Here is a 21,996-nt window from a genome sequence, read left to right on the forward strand (position 1 = left end):
CTTTTTATATACTCTTTTATGAATTCGGACATACTTATTTTGTCACATACTGTTTTTCACCTACTATATAGTAGGGAAGTGTGTGATTTCGGATGCAGCCATGAAGCAAAGACTTTTGTATTGGTCACACAACAAAAGTAGTGCAGTTTGCGACTCGGCTTATAAAATGCATAAAAATATACTCTCTTTTTGTGTGCATTATACATGCATTTTTAATTAGGATTTGCTTTTAAACCAACAGAACTTAAAAAGTTGGTATATCTAAAACCAATGTTTTATGTTTGATTTATTTGGGTTTGCATGTTTACCCTCCCCTGTTTGCTTTAAATATATATAAAATGTTTTGCATTTATTTTGCAGATGCAGCCCAGTGGTCTACATATAACCTGCATTTCTATCACACACAGCATAACATTTTTGAAACTGCCAACTTGTCAAGTCGAGTTTTCAGTCCAACAATGCTTATGGTATTACATGCCACTGCGGCCTATATTAAAACATACTGATTTTATTGCTTTTCCCTCCAGCAGAAACACACAGTGAGTTTTGCTTTCTTATGTTTATTACCTTGAAATCCTCTTATAATTGATTCAAACTGTCAGTGCTTTCTTACCACATCTCTCTCCCTCATTTCAAAAAAGTCTACCCTGAAGTCTACTAACCCATGTCAAGACACATATCCAGTCCAATCCTGAAAGAGCTTCAATTTAAACAATAAAGCACACTCTCATTCCAGAGAGCTCACAGCTGCAGTCAGTCCTGTCATCAGCACGTGTGAACCAACGGACTGCAATGAAAGAGATGGATTGATTATGCGACCCCCTTCTGACCAGTGCTCAGTCATGTCTTTCTTCACCTTCTATATTATGGTCCCCCCTAACAAGCATATTATTCTGTCTATGTTTGTTTGTTTGTGTAAAAACTGTAACAAAAACATTTCATAATGACATGCCTGGCAAAAATGCAATACATGATTATGAGTCATAATGCCCAATTTTAATGAGCTCTACAGTGCTTACGCTTGCACTAGTATGCATTCATTAAGACTGAAGGCCATGGCTTAAGTTGTAGCATCACAGCCTTGGTAAGAAGGTTAGCAGTTCTCCAAGGCACACTTTGATTGCCAGTATAAACCAGGGCCGTAAGTAACCACCATAGACGCATCCCCCCACCCAATACATTTACATTTACGGTTGATCAATACAGGTTTTTGATCGACTGATCTTGGTCCCCTAAATACATTTAACTTGGTCCCCTTAAAAGTCTGCAGTGAATGCTGCAATGTTTTCTTTAACATTTGGCTTTCAGTCAGTGTGTGGGACTGTCATTCAGCTCATTCACTGTGTAATGCATCTGTAGTTCTAGGCAGGGAGGGAAAAATAACTACCATTGTGCCATTTTTTGCCTATATTTTAGCACTGAAATTCACAGTTCAAAGCTGAAATAGAAGAGCAGGATCGTTTGATAGCCTCTCTGATATAATGGCTGTGGCTCAGAACATCTACAGCCTAATTTTTGGGCACTCATCTAACATATAAACTCGTTTGGTGCCATTTATAGGCATCTCTATAGGTTTTGAGACACAGCTCAGCTGAAAACTCAGATATAGAGTCTCTCTCTCTCTCTCTCTCTCTCTCTCTCTCTCTCTCTCTCTCTCTCTCTCTCTCTCTCTCTCTTTCTCTCTCTCTCTCTCTCTCTCAGAGTTTGATCTTCAGTCAATGAAATCTGACTCTTCATTCACTCGTGTTCTAACCCTCGGAGGGAACAAATGTCAATACGAGATAATGGAGCAGATGGAGAACTTTCATTAGCGCTTTAATTTCATTGCAAGCTAAATCTGACGTCCTGATTGACAGTTTGGCACTTGGCGGTGTTGCGCGCGGCTTGCATTTACAGACGTTTTTGACTGTTTTAAGAGTCTTTAACGTGTTGAATTGATATGAAAACAGGACGGCTTTCCTCTGTCGGCAACCACAGAATATAAAAGAGACTGTTTCGCGACATTTCGAGCCAGTTCTCTTCAGATACGCGCAGAAATGGATCTTATGGGAATCTACCTGCTTCATCTCAGCTTTGCCGGTAGGTGATGTGCTGCATGCGCCTTTTATATTCTGTATACTCACCAACATCAAAGTTCCGCCGCAGAAGAGCTGATACAATGCTGAGAGTTTATTCTTTTTATTATTTTTTTTTTTTGCCCATTCATTGATGTGTACTAATCGTTAGCACCGGCTTTATAGCAGTAGACTTTCGATTGATTAATGAGAATGAATTGAACTGAATAAATATGAGCACGATAACCTGCTTTCTTCTCATTTGGATTTATGAATATATTATGCCTTATTAGTCAGCTAATGAAGTGTTTGCTCAGGTGTGAAAGGTTACTGCTTCTTGGCATTTGTTCTTACAGTCAAACATTAGCGTACTCCTAATACTATGATTAATAAGTGGGATGTTCTAATTTCAACCCACTAAAGCTATAACTTTTAATTGTTAAATCATAGTAAAATCAAAGTGGTGGCAAAGTCACAACCCGTAGGCTCTTAATAAGTTAATTGCACTTTTTAGATTACTTTGATTTGAAGGAAATAAGTAGTTGTGTGTAGTTAAATGGATGAGAATAAAGATATTAGTATGTTATCATAAAATTATAATGAATGCATAAATGAACATGTCACACTTAAGAGAATGCAGTCACTCTCTTACATCCAAAAGAACACTGTAAATTCTGTTATTTTATAAAGGATGGTCAGTGAACTCAAATTTGTAGCCTCAGTTGATAGAATAGCCTGTGTGTTTTAGCAGATTGGATTTGTGCAAAGAATGTCTCTGTGTTGCTGTTAATATAATTAGATTTTCAGGTAGACTGTCTTTTGTGTAAGTGTGTGTCTGTGCGTGTGTGTGATATGAATGAGAGGATGTGTGGCATGGCATTATAACATTTTGAAAAACTGATTCACAGATGAAAGCTTTGAAAAATGAATTCACAGATGAAACCACATGAAACATGACCATAGCTTTGAAACAATTTTATTGTCCATTAATATTGTAGTGTGAAAACTGTCAAAAATAGGGTATTTTTCGCGCTGGATTGGATTGCTGATCATTGGCTGAATTTATTACAGATTTGAACACTGATTTAAGAGTTCATAGCAGAGCATATAGCATTTAATTATATATATATATATATAAAAATTTTTTTTTTTTTTTTTTTAAATCTTTTTTTTCTATTAGCTATTTCATTTTTTAGCATCTATTTTATATGCACCTTCTGGTTTGTCTATTATTATTATTCAATATCACTCTGTCATTCCAATGTCTATCTACAGTAAAACATGCCAAGCTGTTGTTAAATTCTTTGAAACATCAAGTGACTGATCACTTAAGCTCCTAATAAATATTAAGAAATAGTGTGTTGAAATCATCCCACCAATTAAAAACAAAAATCTACTTCTGTATAGAAGCAGAACGCTTTTTTTATATCTACAACGCTCTTGACTCAATTTTAAAGAACCATTTATAACTTTCATGTTTATTTCCATTTTTAAACATAAAGTATGTTTGCAAATTGTTTAATTCGTATAATTTAATTAAACTAAATTAATCAAAACAAAATTAAGTAATTATAAATAAATTCATAAAATTATCCCATGATGGGAACCCATAAAAGGTTATATATGAAGTGCCTGATGTAAACCCTTTAAGTTTCTAAATATAACTTTTCTTTGAAGAGTGATACTTTTATATGCAGCCTTGGTTCTGGACGTTTTCCTATTCACTTTCACTGCATTTCAGGTAATTGTTCAGTAAAGAATTCTAAACCTTGAGCCAACTCGACCAGCTCTGAATCACATTATAACATTTGATTTGAAACCTAAAAAGTAATTAAATATCAGGAAAAAAGACAATACTGTATATAACATATTTTACTGCTCATCATTATGAATGATACAACTACACAACTAATAGTTATTAATTATTCACTATTCATTATTAGATAGATAGATAGATAGATAGATATAAAAAATAGATATGGGATTTTTTATATAAAACATATTTTATCTATTATAAAAAAATATTCATATCATGAAACGGTGATCACAAACCATTTTACTTTACTGCAATGTGAAATGCCAAAATGCAATATGATATTCAATGAAATTTTCCTGGATTTATCGTTAAAAAAAGGGAATTTTTACTTCCCGAAGCCAACTGTTACGCTCTATTTATCCAGCATCCATCCTCCGTCCAAAGTTATTTTTTATTTTCTATAATTACATTAAGCTTGAGTCAAGTCCCAAATCTGATTCCCTATTTTTGTAACGATCACTAGTGAGAGTGCCCGGGATAACCATCAGAGGGCTCTCCAACCCGGACAATCACCACACATCCACAAACTACATTTCCCATAATCCTTTGCCCAGACTAATCAGCCATGATCACATTCACCTGTGTGTCTTTACCTTGTTTAGCTCACCCCATATAAGCCTGGTTTTCACATTCATTCCCTGCGAAGTCTTGTTTAGTGTTTGTACTGTAATTCTGAGTGTGTTTGTGTCCTGGTTACCTTGATTCTCTGCCTGTTCCCTTGGATTTCTCTCCTCGCCTCAGCCCTTTTCTGATGTTGTTTGGATTGCTTGATTGTGTATGACCCTTGCCTGGATTTGGATTACGTCTTTTGATTACCCTGTTCAATAAACACTGCGTTTGGATCCTCAACCTTTTTGTCACAGAGCAGTTCGTGACAATTTTGAACATCAATCAAGACCTGTCCACCTTTTTCAAATCCTACATATGCATTATGTGAACTTGTGAATAGAGGACTTAGCTCCAGTTCCGTAGATAATTCCACTGTCACTCAAGGGAAGTGAAAGGCAGGCAGTTTGTCAGCGATTAGCCAAGGTGAAGATCGATTCATGCTCAGAGAGCTTGTAAATTAGCAACTCTATCAATGTCCATTAGCTCAGGCCATGACTGACATATGCTAATTCTGACCTTGTTGTTAACAGAATAATGCCATTATAAGCATTGACATGGCCCTAGACCTGCAATTGATAATTTATGGTTAAGGTTTTCATAGCTTCATAGCTAAGGCTTACTGAAATATGCAGTTTAAAGCCATAATCAAACTGTAGAATTGTAGCCGACAGCTTAAAGTTCAGCCTTTCTCCACCAGCCGACTGTTTCTCACTGTTACGCTTGGCAGTGCCTCTCTCACTGTCTGACACCACAAGCATAATCTGCACTCACACAGAAATATAATTCTTAATAAAGTGGCTTGCATAAACTTTTAGGCTTAAACAATGCCTTAGAGGAACCATTTTAGGGTCCCTAAAGAACCAGTTAACAGTTCTTAAAATAAGTTATTATTATTATTTTAAGTTTAAACCATTTTGATTAGTGGCTTTTAAAAGCACATCCCATCACTTAAGTAACCATGTTTGGTCTGAGATTAGTTATGTGACACCACTGATGTTGTCAATATAAACTATTAAACTATATGCCTGAACATTTCCTTGCTGATTTGAATGCAGAACAGCTGGACTTCAGAAAACGGACTTGAATCCCTGGTTGGTTGCAGTGTTAAAGTGTGAAGTCTAATGGAATATGGCAATACAGCTGTGTGATAAAAGCTGCATAGGCAGTGATGGTAGAGCATGGTATGCATTGATTTTATCTATATGACAAATGTGTAGGCCATTCGATGTGAACTTGCACAGTGTACGTCTCTCTGTTTTATTTCATTTAACAATATTTCACAGGAAAAAACATTCCTGAGTTCATTCTCAGTTGGTTCTCAAGTTGAACTTTCAAGAAATGGCTCTGAATATTAATGGTTGATTCTCTCTGGTGAGTAGATAGACCTGCCATGCAATTTCTCTGAATATGAGTAATTATTTAAAGTTGGCTTTGAACAAACCCTTAACCCACGTAACACCCTGCCCCATTTGTGTTGCAGATATTAATGAATTGTGGGGTTTGTTGAGTAGAAGAATGCTATTACTTTTCTGAGAGTAATGAGAATTTTGCCTGATGTGATGATTAAAGTGATGGAAAAATCAACATACGCTCATTTGAAAAACGTGCTTCTGCCTACATTTATGCAAAATTTCCCGAAAATACATACAATTCAATGCAGTTACCAGCTGAAATGAACACTAGAGGCGGAAAAACATCAAACACTTTTATTCCTTTCCATGCAAAGTATGATTACAGGGGCAGATTATTGATTCATAAAGACTTATTTTTACATGGTTCCTTTCGCAATACTATATTATTACACCAAAACACTTTTACCATTGTCCATTATGTAAAGAAATACTTTTTGACATATGCATCCCATAACCAGCTTCATGTGTATGACTTTTCTGACGTAGTAAACTTGCTCGGTAGCTCACCTTGTACAACATTGCACTTGTGATGCTAAGCGCCGAGTACGAGTCCTGTGAAACACGAGTCCCGATAAAAGAGCTCAAAGTAGAAGCAGCTAAAATGACATGGATGCCTCAGAAATTTTTTTTTTTACCTCACAATTGCTTTTATTAACACTATCGGTTTGGTTTAAGTGTGGGTTTAGTGTAGGTGCTATATTACTTTCAAACAAAATAGAAAATTAACCTTTTTGCGCCACTCACCGGACATTTAATTTCCGGACCCCAATTGTACATACAACTACCAATGTATTAAAACCTTATCAGATTCATTTCCATCTGTTATAAAACTGAACTTTTAGCAAAACTGAACTTCACTTCGAAAGTGTCGTGAAATGTGCAAGAAGCAAAGTAATATAATTTTGCAGAAATGTCGCCTCAGGTATGTTTTCCAATGAGCTTGGTTTGCAAGACAATCCTAGATTTACATTGAAGAAGAGGGACCAGGGTCAAATCTAGAGACCAGAGTGTCATGAGTTTAGGCTCATGACTATGCCAAATAGCTAAGCACCCAACCAACACCCCAAACACCTTAGCCTTTGCATGGGAAAGACTTCGTCCTTGTCCACACTAATACGTTTTCGTTTGAAAACGCATCTTTTTCTCTCCGTCACTGAGACGACATTTTTATTAATGAAAACAAAGCTTTTTCAAAAGCTGTGCATAAAGCAAAGTGGATAAATTTGAAAACGCAGTTTTCGTGTTGTAGTGTGGACTGTCAAAACTGAGGTATTTAAAATGATGACGTATGTTTAGTCGTGGGACGCATGTTGTACCAATAGATATTCATGTTTATACCCGTATGCGCCGGTTATGTGCTATTTACTTTCACACCGTTGCTAAAATATTTTACTTTGCACACTCTTCATATCACAGTCCTGCAAAGATGACAGAAAATTTACTCATATTTGCTGTCCTGCAGCAATACATGAGAGCAGTTGCGGTTGTCATGAGAGCAGTTGTGGTTGTCTCATTACATGAGAGCACACAGCAGTTTTAGACCAAACATTATGGTGACTGAGTGCGCCCTGGACGCATCAGTGAATGGTGAGATTTTTGCTAAATGAGATTATCCTGTCAGAAAGATTGCACCATAACTTTTTTTTCCGTATCATCTCAGTGAGCTTTTGTGAGTTTTTACGCTCTCGCAGTACGGGGAATTTAGCGTTTTTAGGCATTTTCCAAAAGTTTCTCATCCACACTGAAATGTATGAAAACACTAGTGTGGACGGAGAGCGTTTTTAAACGAAAACGCTGTTTTCAAATGTATGCGGATTAATTTAGACGTAGCCTTTGTCACACTGTCTGCAGGAATTCTATTGATGGCTTTGGGATTTATCGATATACATATAATATAGATCTATGTTAAAATGTTGTTAAAAAGGCACTATCACCAGAATCAATACCAATGTCCCTTGTCACATTATTCATAGAGTGGATAACAATTTTTACTGGCTGCACAGAGTAATCAGCCATACAGACATATTTCTTGTTGCTGAAAGTGAATATATATCACAGCCAGGGCCTCTGCTGGCCAAATGGGTGTCCTAAGCAGAATTGAATTGTTGTATACCCCCTCCCCCACCTCCTCCAAAACTTATGTAAGTTAAAATGCACACACACACACACACAGACACACACACACACACACACACACACACACACACACACACACACACACACACACACACACACACACACACACACACACACACACACACACACACATTATTGAAAGTCTTAGGGATACAAATCTTGACCAAAAATTGATGCACCTCTTGATGGAAATACATTTTGTGATGTTATTTTCAGGTACAGTACATACATTTTTTGGTCAAGATCTTGTATTGACAATGCAAGAGTCCAGCACTCTGTAAAGTCTCCTCCAGCACATCCCAAAGACTATCAATGAATTTAAGGTCTGGATTTAGAGGTGCCGTTTCATTTGTGAAAATGATTCTTCATGATCCATTGAAATGATTCTCCCAACCATTCTTTCACAATTTGAGCCTGAAGAATCTTGACATTGCTATCCTGGAATGGCCATGATGTGTCTTCCTACATGGTTGTTTAAAGGTAGGGTAGGTAATTTGTTTTATAAAGACCTTTTGTTATATTGGTGGAAATTTTCTTCACATCCTAATAGAAATCAATAATAGACATGGTCTAAATATTAAACCGAATATCTTCTGTGGAAGTCTCAGGACCAAAAAATGTTCTTCCAATAATTGCACATGGTCCGAATTATTGCATTTAGTCCTGTCTGTCAAAATATGTATTTCCATATCTCAGCACACCCAGCTTGCACAGACATCACACATCATCAGTCCGTTTCATAAGGCTATGCAGAATTGTAGACAGACAGTCATCTGGTGCCGTAAACAAACAGCAGCCACTTTTCACACTTCCTCCTGAACCAAAACAATGAGCTTATGCTGTGTTCTTGCCATGTCATAACCGTAATTACGGTTTGGCATTAGATGGCAACCCATGACGTTCTACCCCGAGCTGTGACTCGGATTTATGCTTTTCTATGTCAACACTATCAACGGTGTAATGAATCTACAGAATTGGTACAAGTAAGAGCTCTGCAAGTTGTTTACGTTTTTTTATTAATGTAATGTTATGTGCTTTGATACATGAGGTTATTTAACGCCTCTTTCATCTCATGACGCTTTGCAAACTCAGCTGAGTGTATTCATGTGTTTTGAAGGAGTGGCTTTGGAGACGCTGGGGGGATCTCATACTTTCAAAGCTAGCTTGCTATTGCTAGCCTCTCCGCAAATGCCTACATTACCTTTCAGAAATGAGAAGCTACACACTCCATTAATTAGGGTTAGAAGAACTGTTCCCAAACAAATTAAAATGCTAGAAATATATTAATCATGGCAATAATGACCCAATCATACCTCTCGCCTATTTAAAACAAAACAGTGACTTTTTTTTGGCCGGGCAGTGTATAATTTAAAACATATTACAGCTGTAGTTCGTAACTTTTGACGCTCTAGCGGTTAATAAACAAAACTGCATGCGTCTTGCGGATAAACACTGTTCCTGGAACTATTTCTGTCACGTTTACTTTTGTTTCATGTTCTTGTTTTCATGTCTCTTATTTTGTAAATAGTCATAGTCATGTTTCCTGTTTGCCATGTGCTTCCCTTGTTTGTGTCATGTTCTAGTCATGTGATCCTGCCATGTGCTCACCTTGTCTTGTGTCCTATGTTGTCATTGTTTCATTCACAGAGGTTTCCTTGTTAGTCAAGTCTCTGTGTATATATTGCCGTCATGTTGCCATTGTCTCTTGTCTAGAATTGTCAATGTAACGTTGCTGTTGGTGAGTTTCTTGTTTCATGGTTATTGATCAAGTTTATGTCAAGCAAGTTCATGTTTATTTTGCATTTAGTTCAAGTTTGGAGTTAATAAACTGTACATGGGTTCTTCTGCAACTCTCCTCAGTGGATTTATTGTTAGTGGTGGGCAGATCAAAGCTTTGTGGAACACTGAAACAGTTGAAGCAAATGTGCTGTATTGTGTCGAGGCTTCGAAATAATCCGACACCTGTCTCCACGGTGACCCCTAGTGGTCAGAACAGTGTAAATGCAACAAAAACGTCTCGGTTACGTATGTAACCCTAGTTCCCTGATAGGGAACGAGTTGCTGCGTCAAACGCTGTGGGAATGCCCCTGCGTTGTGCGTCATGAAGCACGTATGGAATCAGCCCAATGGAGAGATGGAACGTCATAGGCGGGTGACGTCATCGACCAGGAAACTATAAAGCACCCCATAAACACAAGCGCAACAGCTTCTGATAGGCCTGAAGGAAGCGGTAGCGGGAATGCCGGGAGTATGGTGGAATGACGCAGCGTCTCGTTCCCTATCAGGGAACTAGGGTTACATACGTAACCGAGACATTTCCCTTTCAAGGGAACTCGAGCTGCGTCAAACGCTGTGGGAACGCTAATACCCACGTCGCCATAGGACCAAGTGACCGCCATGTGAGAACTAGCGCACAGAGGACGAGAGCACCTGTGCCCCAGGGGTAGAACTTAAGTCTAGGTCGTAGAACTTAATGAAAGTATGCGGTGAAGACCATCCAGCCGCATCACAAACGTTACTGAGGGAAACTCCTGACAGTAAGGCTTTAGAAGCCGCCATACTCCTGGTAGAGTGGGCTCGTACAGCCAAAGGTGAAGGCTGACCAGCCGACTCATAGGCAAGTGAGATAGCCTCGACCACCCACTTGCTCATTCTCTGTTTAGACGCGGGACACCCCTTCTTGGGTGGCCCAAAGCACACAAATAGTTGTTCTGACTTCCTCCACAGGGCAGTTCTGTGGACATAGGCGTCTAACGCCCTAACAGGGCAGAGTAAAATAAGTTTCTCCTGGTCAGACGACAGAAATGGAGGAGGATAAAAGGCCTGCAGAACTGTAGGTCTAACAACATTAGTTGGGACCTTGGGAACGTAACCTGGTCTAGGATGCAGAAAAGCCTTAACCATGCCAGGCGAAAATTCCAGGCACTAGGGTGAAACCGACAGAGACTGCAAATCTCCGATTCTCTTTAGTGAGGAGATAGCAAGAAGAAAGATAGACTTAAACGTGAGAAACTTCTCAGGAACTTCTTCGATAGGTTCAAGAGGAGCTAGGGAAAGACCTTCTAATACGATGGCCAGATCCCAGGCCGGCACCCTCGTACGAACTGCTGGCCTCAACCTCAGTGTGCCACGAAGGAAACGAGTTATAAGCGGGTGTCTCCCAAGAGAAACTCCACTGAAAGGGACGTGGTAAGCAGCCAGTGCCGCCACATACACCTTTATTGTGGAGGGGGATAGCCCTGTGGAGAAGCGCTCCTGCAGGAATTCCAGCACTGCACCCACTGGGCAGTTAACTGGGTCCTGCAGGTGCTCTCCACACCAAGAAGTGAAGAGTTTCCACTTCAAGGCATAAAGCTTCCTCGTGGATGGAGCTCTGGAGTGAAGAATGGTCTCAACAACCTCGGTTGAGAGACCAGAGTTCATGAGCTGGGCCCCCTCAGAGGCCAAGCCCACAATACTGGGCGGGGGTGAAATATCATGCCGCCCGCCTGAGAGAGTAGATCCCTCCTGACCGGGAGCTCCAAGGGAGAGCCGTCCAGGAGAGAAATCAGGTCCGCAAACCATACACGGGCCGGCCAGAACGGGGCTACTAATAGTAGGCTGACCCCGTCCCGGCGAACCCTCTCCAGAACTCCAGGTAGCAGAGCAATCGGGGGAAAGGCGAACAGACGTGACCTCGGCCACGGCTGCACCATAGCGTCCAACCCCAGAGGGGCTGGATGGCTGATGGAAAACCACAGATGACAATGCGTGGTCTCCTTGGAAGCGAATAGGCCCACCTCGGCGCGACCGAAACTCAACCAAAGGAGCTCCACCACCTCGGGATGGAGTCTCCAATCCCCCGGCCTCGGCCCCTGTCTCGACAGGGAGTCTGCTACCACATTCAAATACCCAGGAAGATACATTGCTCTCAGAAATAGTAACCTCCCTTGGGACCACAGGAGGATCTGACGGGCCAACTTGTAAAGCCGGCGAAACCGCAGGCCCCCCTGATGATTTATATAAGAGACCACCGACGTGTTGTCTGACTGAACTAACACATGATGACCTCTCAGGTCTGCTAGGAAGTGTTTCAGAGCCTGGAACACCGCCAACATCTCTAGACAATTTATAAGCCGTGATAGATGATGGTCCTGCGACAGCCCTTGGGCTGGACGACCACTCGTGACCGCCCCCCACCTTGTGAGGGAAGCATCCGTCGTTAGCGTTACGCGCCTGCATCGAAACGGAAACCCAAACGACACCCAGAAAAGTGGTCTTCTGAGGAGATAATACACTTTTCTTTGCGTTCAGCCTCAACCCCAACTTCCTGATATGAACGAGAACGACATCTCAATGTCGAACCGCCATCTGCTCTGTCTGAGCTAAAATCAACCAATCGTTGATGTAATTGAGGACACGAACACCCTGAAGCCTCAGGGACACTAGTGCTGCGTCCATGCATTTCGTGAAAGTGCAGGGAGATAAAGCTAGGCCAAACGGAAGAACCCTGTGCTGGTACACCTCGCCCCCGAAGGCGAATCTCAGGAACTTCCTGTGTTGTGGAAGGATGGAAATGTGGAAGTACGCGTCCCTTAGATCTATCGTGACAGACCAGTCCTCGGATCTGATTTGTGACACGATCTGCTTGATAGAGAGCATCTTGAGGTTTGGCTTCCCTACCGAGCGATTCAATAGGCGCAGGTCTAAAATTGGACGCAACCCCCCATCCTATTTTGGAACGATGAAATATCGGCTATAATAGCCTGACTCCACACTGGGAGGAGGAACCCGTTCTATAGCCTCCTTTTGAAGGAGTGCTTTCACCTCTTGTTCCATAACCAGAGCCTGCTCGGGGCCCACCACTGTAGGCAGAACCCCTCTGAATCTTGGTGGACGACACCTGAATTGGATAGCATAATCCCTTTCTATTGTCTGCAGTACCCAATGAGATATTTTTGGAAGGCTTTTCCACTCTGCCAGAAATTCTACTAAGGGTACCAGTCTCTCGAGACTGGCCTCTGGTGTAACTTGAGGAGCAAACGCAGCGCCCTGTAACGGCACACCGGCAGGGAACAACTGGTCTAACCGCTCTGAAACCCTCCTCAGAGGGAGCGAGCGTCCCTCGGGAAATCGCTCGCTGAGACCGTCTGCGCCCCGGCATGAAGGCGGGGTTGGCAGAACGGGCCCCTGAGGGCACCGAGGAAGAATGGGCACCGTAGAAAGAGGTGAACACCTTTCCGCCTCGGTGGGGACCACCCTCAGTGTCCTGCGCGCCGTGGCGCCAGGACTTCTTCTTAGCCGAAGCCTTCTTAGCTAATATAACTGTCCTCAGATCAGTTCTATTACTGGGAGATTTCGGCTGAGACTGCCGCGGCTGAGCCCACTGTCCAGCAGGGGGAGCACGAGACGCGACACTCTGCTTCAGCGCCCTATATGATGAGCTCGCAGACGGCCGGGGCTGCTCCCGCTCAGCAGCCCCAGGGACATGAATTTTTAAAGGGAGAAATTTCTTAAAAGCTGTTGTTTGCTTTTCCTTCTCCTGGAATTTATCGATGACAGAATTTACAGCATCGCCAAATAAACCCAGGGGGGAGAGAGGAGTGTCTAAAAGGAAAGCTTTTTCTTTTTCTTTTATATTTGTCTGATTTAACCATAGATGTCTTTCTGCGGCCACCAGAGCTGCCATAGATCGACCCACTAGCTTGGCCGACTCTCTGGTTGCGCGCAGGGATAAATCAGCAGCCTGACGCAGTTCGCGAACCACGTCAGCACTGACCTCCTCACTCTCACTCACGTCCCTCAGCAGGTCAGCCTGGTATGCCTGCATAATAGACATAGTATGCAGACATGACGCAGCCTGACCCGCCGCCGAATACGCTTTACCCACAAAAACCAAGATATTTCTAAGAGGCTTGGTGGGTAATGCCGGTGCCTTAACAGATGACGCAGCCTCGAGGGAGAGAAAACTCGCAAGCGTCTCTTCCACGCGAGGCATAGCCGAATAACCATATGATTTTGCCCCCACAATATTAGAATATGTTGAAGTCTGGGGACTAAACACTCTATATGACACCGGTTTTTCCACGATTTCGACACCTCAGTGTGGAGATCGGGAAAAAACGGCAAGCACCGGCGTGGAGGTTGCACTCGTGACGGCAAAAATCTCTCATCTAATTTTGATTTAGAAACAGACTCCTGTCTAGTCACTGGCCATACAATGCTGAGTTTTTCTACAGCTCTTGTTAATACCTCACTAGCTCATCACTTTCGGGAGTCTAAGGTGGCGAATCCTCCACATCTCCCTCATTTATAACTGGTGCCTCAGCCCGAGCGGAAGAAACCGCAGCTCGTGCTTCCGAACACGGGACTGAGGCACTGGATCTCACAGGTGAAGGGAGAGATAAGGCAGAGCCCGACTCTAACCCCGCTGAGAGATCCATCTGCGATCCCCAAGATACGCGTCGTCGCTCTGCCTCGGCAAGAGCGGGACCCGAACCGCGGGGAGCGCGCAACGAACCGCTCTCCTCGAAGAGCGCCCGGCGGGAGCGGAGCGTCCTTAATGGCAGACGCTCGCAATGCTCACAATCAGCTCCCTCGAGAGACAATATTCACACAGGGACAGATTCACATATAGCGCGACTGAAGGCACAGAAAGCTGTTGCGCTTGTGTTTATGGGGTGCTTTATAGTTTCCTGGTCGATGACGTCACCCGCCTACGACGTTCCATCTCTCCATTGGGCTGATTCCATACGTGCTTCATGACGCACAACGCAGGGGCGTTCCCACAGCGTTTGACGCAGCTCGAGTTCCCTTGAAAGGGAACCCGGGCCAAACATTCATAAAAGCACCTTTTACAAATCTATTGACAAAAAAAATTCTATTGAAAGTAAAATCTTTCAAATGCAATTATCTAATCATCTAATAAGATTATCAAGTGTCTATATGTTCTTTTATCTATTGTCAGGTTTTTGTTTTGTTTTGTTATATGAATGGATTAGCTAAACAGGCCAATAAGAGACTATTAACTACCATTATTCATTTTAATTATACTAATGTCTAATTAAAACATCTACAAATTTATCTTGACAGAGATCATCACCCCAGGCGGTGAAACATTGAAATTTCGAAATGTTTCGAAACGTTTTGAAACAGTTATGACATAATGAAGCCTCATTTACTGAAATCACGTGACTCTGGCAGATTGACACGCTCCGAACCACTGATTCGGAACAAAAGATTTGTAAAGATTTCAAAGCTTCATGAAGCAGTGTTTTGAAATTGCCATCACTTCTTATTGTTACAACTTATCTCTGTTTATGTCTATGATGAGTCACGCAGGTACTGGGCTACTCTGGAGTGGTTGAACTAGTCTAATATAGTCAGAATATGAACACTTATTATAGGTGTGTCATTGTGATTCAGGATAAGACAAAATCGCGGTTTGGAAAATGGATTCTTGATGTACTCCCTCATTATATAATTTTTATATCATTACTCCTACATCCTACGTCATACTTCAAGTGTTACTCTTTTGGCGTAAGTCTGCCGGAAGCTAGTTATTTAACCCTTATTTGCCTCTGGGGATTAGTCCTTGGACTAAATCCCCTGGTTCTGAGCCACAGCTGAAACCGTCTCATGTGCCGAAGGCCGAAAGTTACACCGTGGACAAAGCTGCCATAAGATCTATAAGAAGTGATGGAAAGTCATTTCCTGACCTAGCCTAATATCGCTCAGGGTGTTTAAGATGGACTTGACATATGCAGTGGACAGCTGTGCCCGCATGGTGGCAGAGTCCCATACAACCCCTATTTACATTGTCCTCTGGGCAGGGGAGAGAGCGCTTTTCTTGGCATTTCTTGGCACCCCATACTAGGTAAGCCAGGACGACATCCGATGGCGCAAGCTCTTAAGACTGGGCCAACAGAGCCCAGGATGCTCTGGAATCACAACGGAGCCAGAGCTACATCCATGGATTTTGTGTATGTGTTTGGTAACAAGGCTAGGCCGAACAGAAGAACCTGATATTGGTAAGCTTTGCCCTCGAAAGCAAACCACAGGAACTTCCTTTGTTGTCGCATTTTGAACAATTTCTTAATTTTGAACTTGAATGTTCTGAGAGAACATTTCAGACAGCAATCCCCCTTCTTTTTTTCTTTTTTTGGGTGCCAAAAAATAGTGGCTATAATAACCTGACTGTTTGTCTGGGAGGGGAACATGATCGATGGCCCCTTTGTCCAGCAGAGTTCCCAGTTCTTGTAATAGCAAGTGCGTCAGTTCCAGTTTTCACGGTAGTTGAGACCACACTGTTGAAACGCAGAGGACGGAGTGCAAACTGTATTTTGTAGCATTTTCCCACAGTTCTCAAAGCCCAAGGAAATATGTTTGGCAGTAGTTTCCACGTTGCTAAATTCTTCAAAAGGGGCACTAATTTTGATGCAATGTCTTTTGACGCAATGTCTTTTGACACAATGTCTTTTGACGCAATATCTTTTGACGCAATGTCTTATGATGCAACATCTTGTGACGCAATGTCTTTGTGACACAACATCTTAATGGGGGAATGTTGAATATCCTTTGTCCTGGGGAATGGCAGGAAACAACTCAATATTAAACATTTCGCTGTAAAAAGCTGTTCCCCAAAACGCCAAAGGTGGCGGGGTTGGAACAGCGGTGTCATGAGGGTGTCGTGAAAGAGCTACTTAATATATTTTACGTGCCCGTCCCCGGGGGGCATTTTTGTTCTTTCTTTTTCAGCAAGTAAGCCTGGTACGCCTGCCATAGTGTGCAGTGCAGTGATTCATCTTGGGCTTTATTTCTTCTTCGCTTCTCAGCGCCAGACTGCGGTTGTGTTTTCCCGTACATAGTTGGGGTGCAAACATGAGGTGGGGGCGGGGAAGGGGCGGGGCGGGGCAGATGTGTGTATGGTGTGTCACGTGTGCTTACTGCTATCACCATAAAATGCATTTTTTATATATTTATGTGTAACCGGTCCTTCTCTGGCAAACCGGTGCGCTAACAAGGACACTAAAGTCGCTAGTGCACCTCTTGAGGCCAGGTGAGTGAGGTTTACTTGCACAGCTTTCACTAGCTACTGTAGCTTCTGTTACATATGTTTATATTTATATTTATTTTAATTTTAATTTGTATATTTATTTTTATGTTTATGCAAGAGGATGCCACCCCTGGGAGTTGGTGTCCTTTACAAACTGCGTACTCTGCGTGTAGGGAGCACGGTACTGTGCACAGCCCTGCTAATATGTGTACATGTACAATGACCTTTATTTATTTAGCATCCATACGATCAACAGCATTATGTGCTGCTATTATATATCTCATATCATAATAATCGATCAAGCGCTTTCGTTGTCAGGCACTCCTCATTCACTGTGATGGCCCAATAGCCGAATGATTGCGGTACTTATTGGACTTGATCCGAATGAATCATTCGTTTTCAAAATTGCCTTTTCACTTTCTGGGACACATTTTTAGTCTTTAAGCAGCAGGGGTGGCTTTCAGATTTAACAGAGTGCCAGCGTATCATTTGCTCTGGCAGACAGGTTTTAAAAGTCAGAATGGGTTGTAACATGGGCTACCTATACTGCCTCTATTCTGCTCTACTCAAACCTTTAAAACGGTTCTTATGTTTAATTATAGATGCTCTAGACCCCGCAGTAAAGCGGCCACTCTACCATTCATCTAACGTCAGTCAGTTTGATGGTTTTGACCTTTCATGCTGACATTGTTCAATTCTTCACATTATCATCTGCCTACAATATTAAACTCTAATAGCTCCAAACAGTACATAATATAAGTAGTCAGATGGAGGCACAGTTGAGAAATATAAGGTTCCCTGGTTAGGATTAATCTTAGTGGCAGGTCATTTAAAATGGTTGCTGAGCAGTGGAATGGAAATTAGCCCGCAGCCTGAAACACTGTGTGTAGTGGGATATTTTCTTGGAATAAAAGGTTAGATCACTTTCCCCACCACTCCTGTTAAGAAATGCAGGAGATGGCTCCAGGGTTAGATGACTATGGTGTCCTCTGAGGGCCAAAGAGAGGCTCATTAGTTGAGTGATTGTTGACAGGTTCCCTGGCATAGTGAGATTGACGGATAGAGTGCTCTCCTGGCGGACATATACGATGACTACGTTTGCAAAGACTGCTGTAATTTGGGCCATTTATACAATTTGCACAAGACAAAATTGACATCTAATGAATTAAGATGGCACAAATTGTAACTGACTTTCTAATGGCGGGGGGAATTTTGTTTCATTTTGACTACTCCAGATAAGTTAGCTCAAAATGGACAAATCTCGTTTGTTTTTTGTGTGTGGAATATTGCAGTATATACATCCCAATAGGGAAGAAAATGCCAACTTTACACTGTCCATGAGTGTTTCTAATACAGTGGCTGAGGGAGTGATGACAAATTTGTCATCTTTCACACTTCTAACCAACGTAATCTTTATTAATATATAAATATTTTTTATAATATGTTTTCCTCTTTTGTACAGTCATAGAAACGCTGTCACAGATTTTTTATTTTGCTATTGGAGCAAATGGGAACGCAAAAATATATTTTTTGTAGTTTCCATTAACCAGAAATGTTCAGATTTCCACTCTGAGAACCCCGTAAATAGAGTCCATTGGTGACTAATTCAAATGAATTTGAACGATTTCATGAATACGTTTTTCGTACAATCTTCTTATGGCCCTCTGACTTAGGGTTAGGGAGGTTCAATCTTTGTTAATGCTGGAACAACATTCCAATCCACCAATCAGATTTGAGGGACAAGTTTAGTTTATGTCAAGTTTAGATTTACAACCAGGGTTAGGTGCTTCAGTGTTATACACCTATCATTTCCCTCTGATTTTAGGAATACGTTATGGGAAGGGTTAGGTTCAGGGGTAGGGATTAGGTTAGGATTAAATTTTCATACAGGAATGTGTCACATGTCTGTCCTGTCTTGTTATGCACATGGGTGTTTTGTTATTTTGAGCCATGTGCTCTTGTCATTGTTTATCCCTCCCCCTTGTTATCTGATTATTGGTTTAATTGCTCCACCTGTCTGTCTCGTTACCCTCCTTTGTTTGCCTCCCTATTTAGTCTTCCTGTGTTTGCTGTCCTGTGCTCGTTCGTTGTATTTGTTACGCGTTTTGTATGCTGTACCTGTTCCTGCCCTGCCTTGTCTGTTTTTGGATTGCCTTGTCTGTTTTTGGATTTAGTTTTGGTTTGTTTATTTTATGTTTTGTCCTATTAAAGCACTTCTTGATCTGCACTTGAATCCACGGAATTATTCCCGGTCCCTCCGTGACAGAACGAACGAGCCCATGTGGATTCAGCAGAGCGAACTCTCTCCTGAGGAGAGAGAGAATGGGATTTCTTTGTTTAAGTACCTCTCCATGTGCGCTCAAAGGAATGAGGAGAGGAGGGCAGCAGAGTCTTCCTCACGGGTCTCATCAGGAATGAAGTCATCATCTCTGGATCCGTCAAGCAGGGGGACTTCATCGATGGTTTTAGCCAGCCTCGAGTCTGCACACATCCATCAGAAAAGACGGAGGAGGAGAAAGAGACCAGCGTCTGCCCAGTCAGAGACTGTTCACGTTCCGGCTGCCCAGTCGGAGATTGTTCACGTCACCTCTGCCCAGCGAGAGACTGTTCACGTCCCGTCTGCCCAGCGAGAGACTGTTCACGTCCCGTCTGCCCAGCGAGAGACTGTTCACGTCCCGTCTGCCCAGCGAGAGACTGTTCACGTCCCGTCTGCCCAGCGAGAGACTGTTCACGTCCCGTCTGCCCAGCGAGAGACTGTTCACGTCCCGTCTGCCCAGCGAGAGACGGTTCACGTCCCGTCTGCCCAGCGAGAGACGGTTCACGTCCCGTCTGCCCAGCGAGAGACGGTTCACGTCCCGTCTGCCCAGCGAGAGACGGTTCACGTCCCGTCTGCCCAGCGAGAGACTGTTCACGTCCCGTCTGCCCAGCGAGAGACTGTTCACGTCCCGTCTGCCCAGCGAGAGACTGTTCACGTCCCGTCTGCCCAGCGAGAGACTGTTCACGTCCCGTCTGCCCAGCCAGAGACTGTTCACGTCACGTCTGCCCAGCGAGAGACTGTTCACGTCACGTCTGCCCAGCGAGAGACTGTTCACGTCACGTCTGCCCAGCGAGAGACTGTTCACGTCACGTCTGCCCAGCGAGAGACTGTTCACGTCACGTCTGCCCAGCGAGAGACTGTTCACGTCACGTCTGCCCAGCGAGAGACTGTTCACGTCACGTCTGCCCAGCGAGAGACTGTTCACGTCACGTCTGCCCAGCGAGAGACTGTTCACGTCACGTCTGCCCAGCGAGAGACTGTTCACGTCACGTCTGCCCAGCGAGAGACTGAGCACGTCACGTCTGCCCAGTCTGAGACAGATCCGGAAATGCCCATTTGTGTGGCCGCCAAGGCAGTTACAGACTATCTGGAGCGTCTGGCTCGGATCCTGGACATGCCCGTGTCTGCTGTTCCAGAGCCGGAGGCAGAGCCAGTGCGTGTTCCAGAGCCGGAGGCAGAGCCAGTGCGTGTTCCAGAGCCGGAGGCAGAGCCAGTGCGTGTTCCAGAGCCGGAGGCAGAGCCAGTGCGTGTTCCAGAGCCGGAGGCAGAGCCAGTGCGTGTTCCAGAGCCGGAGGCAGAGCCAGTGCGTGTTCCAGAGCCGGAGGCAGAGCCAGTGCGTGTTCCAGAGCCGGAGGCAGAGCCAGTGCGTGTTCCAGAGCCGGAGGCAGAGCCAGTGCGTGTTCCAGAGCCGGAGGCAGAGCCAGTGCGTGTTCCAGAGCCGGAGGCAGAGCCAGTGCGTGTTCCAGAGCCGGAGGCAGAGCCAGTGCGTGTTCCAGAGCCGGAGGCAGAGCCAGTGCGTGTTCCAGAGCCGAAGGCAGAGCCAGTGCGTGTTCCTGAGCCGGAGGCAGAGCCAGTGCCCGTTCCAGAGCCGGAGGCAGAGCCAGTGCCCGTTCCAGAGCCGGAGGCAGAGCCAGTGCCCGTTCCAGAGCCGGAGGCAGAGCCAGTGCCCGTTCCAGAGCCGGAGGCAGAGCCAGTGCCCGTTCCAGAGCCGGTGCCTGTTCCAGCGCCAGAGCCAGTGTTTGTTTCTGTGTTTGTGTCTGTTCTTGTGGCTGTTACAGTTTTGGTGTCTGTTCCTGAGCCAATGTCTGTTCCAAAGCCAGTGCCTGTTCCAGTGCCTGAGCCGGTATCTGTTCATGAGCCGGTGTCTGTTGCTGTTCCTGTGCCATGGTCGCCCTCGCCCTGGTCGTCACCGCCCTGGCCGCCCGAGGGGTCTTCACCGCCCTGGCCGCCCGAGGGGTCTTCACCGCCCTGGCCGCCCGATGGGTCGTCTGCTTCGCCCTGGCCGCCCGATGGGTCGTCTGCTTCGCCCTGGCCGCCCGATGGACTGTCTGCTTCACCCTGGCCCCCGGCTAAACCGTCTGCTTCGCCCTGGCCGCCCGATGGACTGTCTGCTTCGCCCTGGCCCCCGGCTAAACCATCACCCCCTGTTTCTGTTCCCTTTCATGGACCTGGCCCCCCATCCCTCCCCCTGATCCTCCACCATTCCACCTCCCTCCTGAACTCCTGTGTTGTGTGTTTTGCCCTGGTCTGTCTCTCCTGTTCCCCCCCGGCCTGTCCCTCCTGTCCCGCCCGAGTCGGATGGAGCGTCTGGTAGCCGCTCCGTAGGGAGGGGGTTATGTCACATGTCTGTCCTGTCTTGTTATGCACATGGGTGTTTTGTTATTTTGAGCCATGTGCTCTTGTCATTGTTTATCCCTCCCCCTTGTTATCTGATTATTGGTTTAATTGCTCCACCTGTCTGTCTCGTTACCCTCCTTTGTTTGCCTCCCTATTTAGTCTTCCTGTGTTTGCTGTCCTGTGCTCGTTCGTGGTATTAGTTACGCGTTTTGTATGCTGTACGTGTTCCTGCCCTGCCTTGTCTGTTTTTGGATTGCCTTGTCTGTTTTTGGATTTAGTTT

General features: G+C 44.0%; 1 protein-coding gene across 1 annotated transcript in view; it reads left to right on the forward strand.

The window, feature by feature from the left end:
- Positions 1–1,761: 1,761 nt before the first annotated feature.
- Positions 1,762–21,996, forward strand: part of gfra4b (GDNF family receptor alpha 4b) — a 92,324-nt gene continuing 72,089 nt past the window's right edge. Inside the window, exon 1 of the mRNA XM_077235886.1 lies at positions 1,762–2,079. Within this exon, the coding sequence (XP_077092001.1) occupies positions 2,037–2,079 (43 nt within the window). The 5' untranslated portion in view covers positions 1,762–2,036. The remainder of the gene's footprint in view (positions 2,080–21,996) is intronic.

The sequence above is a fragment of the Siphateles boraxobius genome, unplaced genomic scaffold (genome assembly GCF_051911475.1).
Source record: "Siphateles boraxobius isolate OS27281-9 unplaced genomic scaffold, OSU_SipBor_1 2, whole genome shotgun sequence".
NCBI classification, from domain to species: Eukaryota; Metazoa; Chordata; class Actinopteri; order Cypriniformes; family Leuciscidae; genus Siphateles; species Siphateles boraxobius.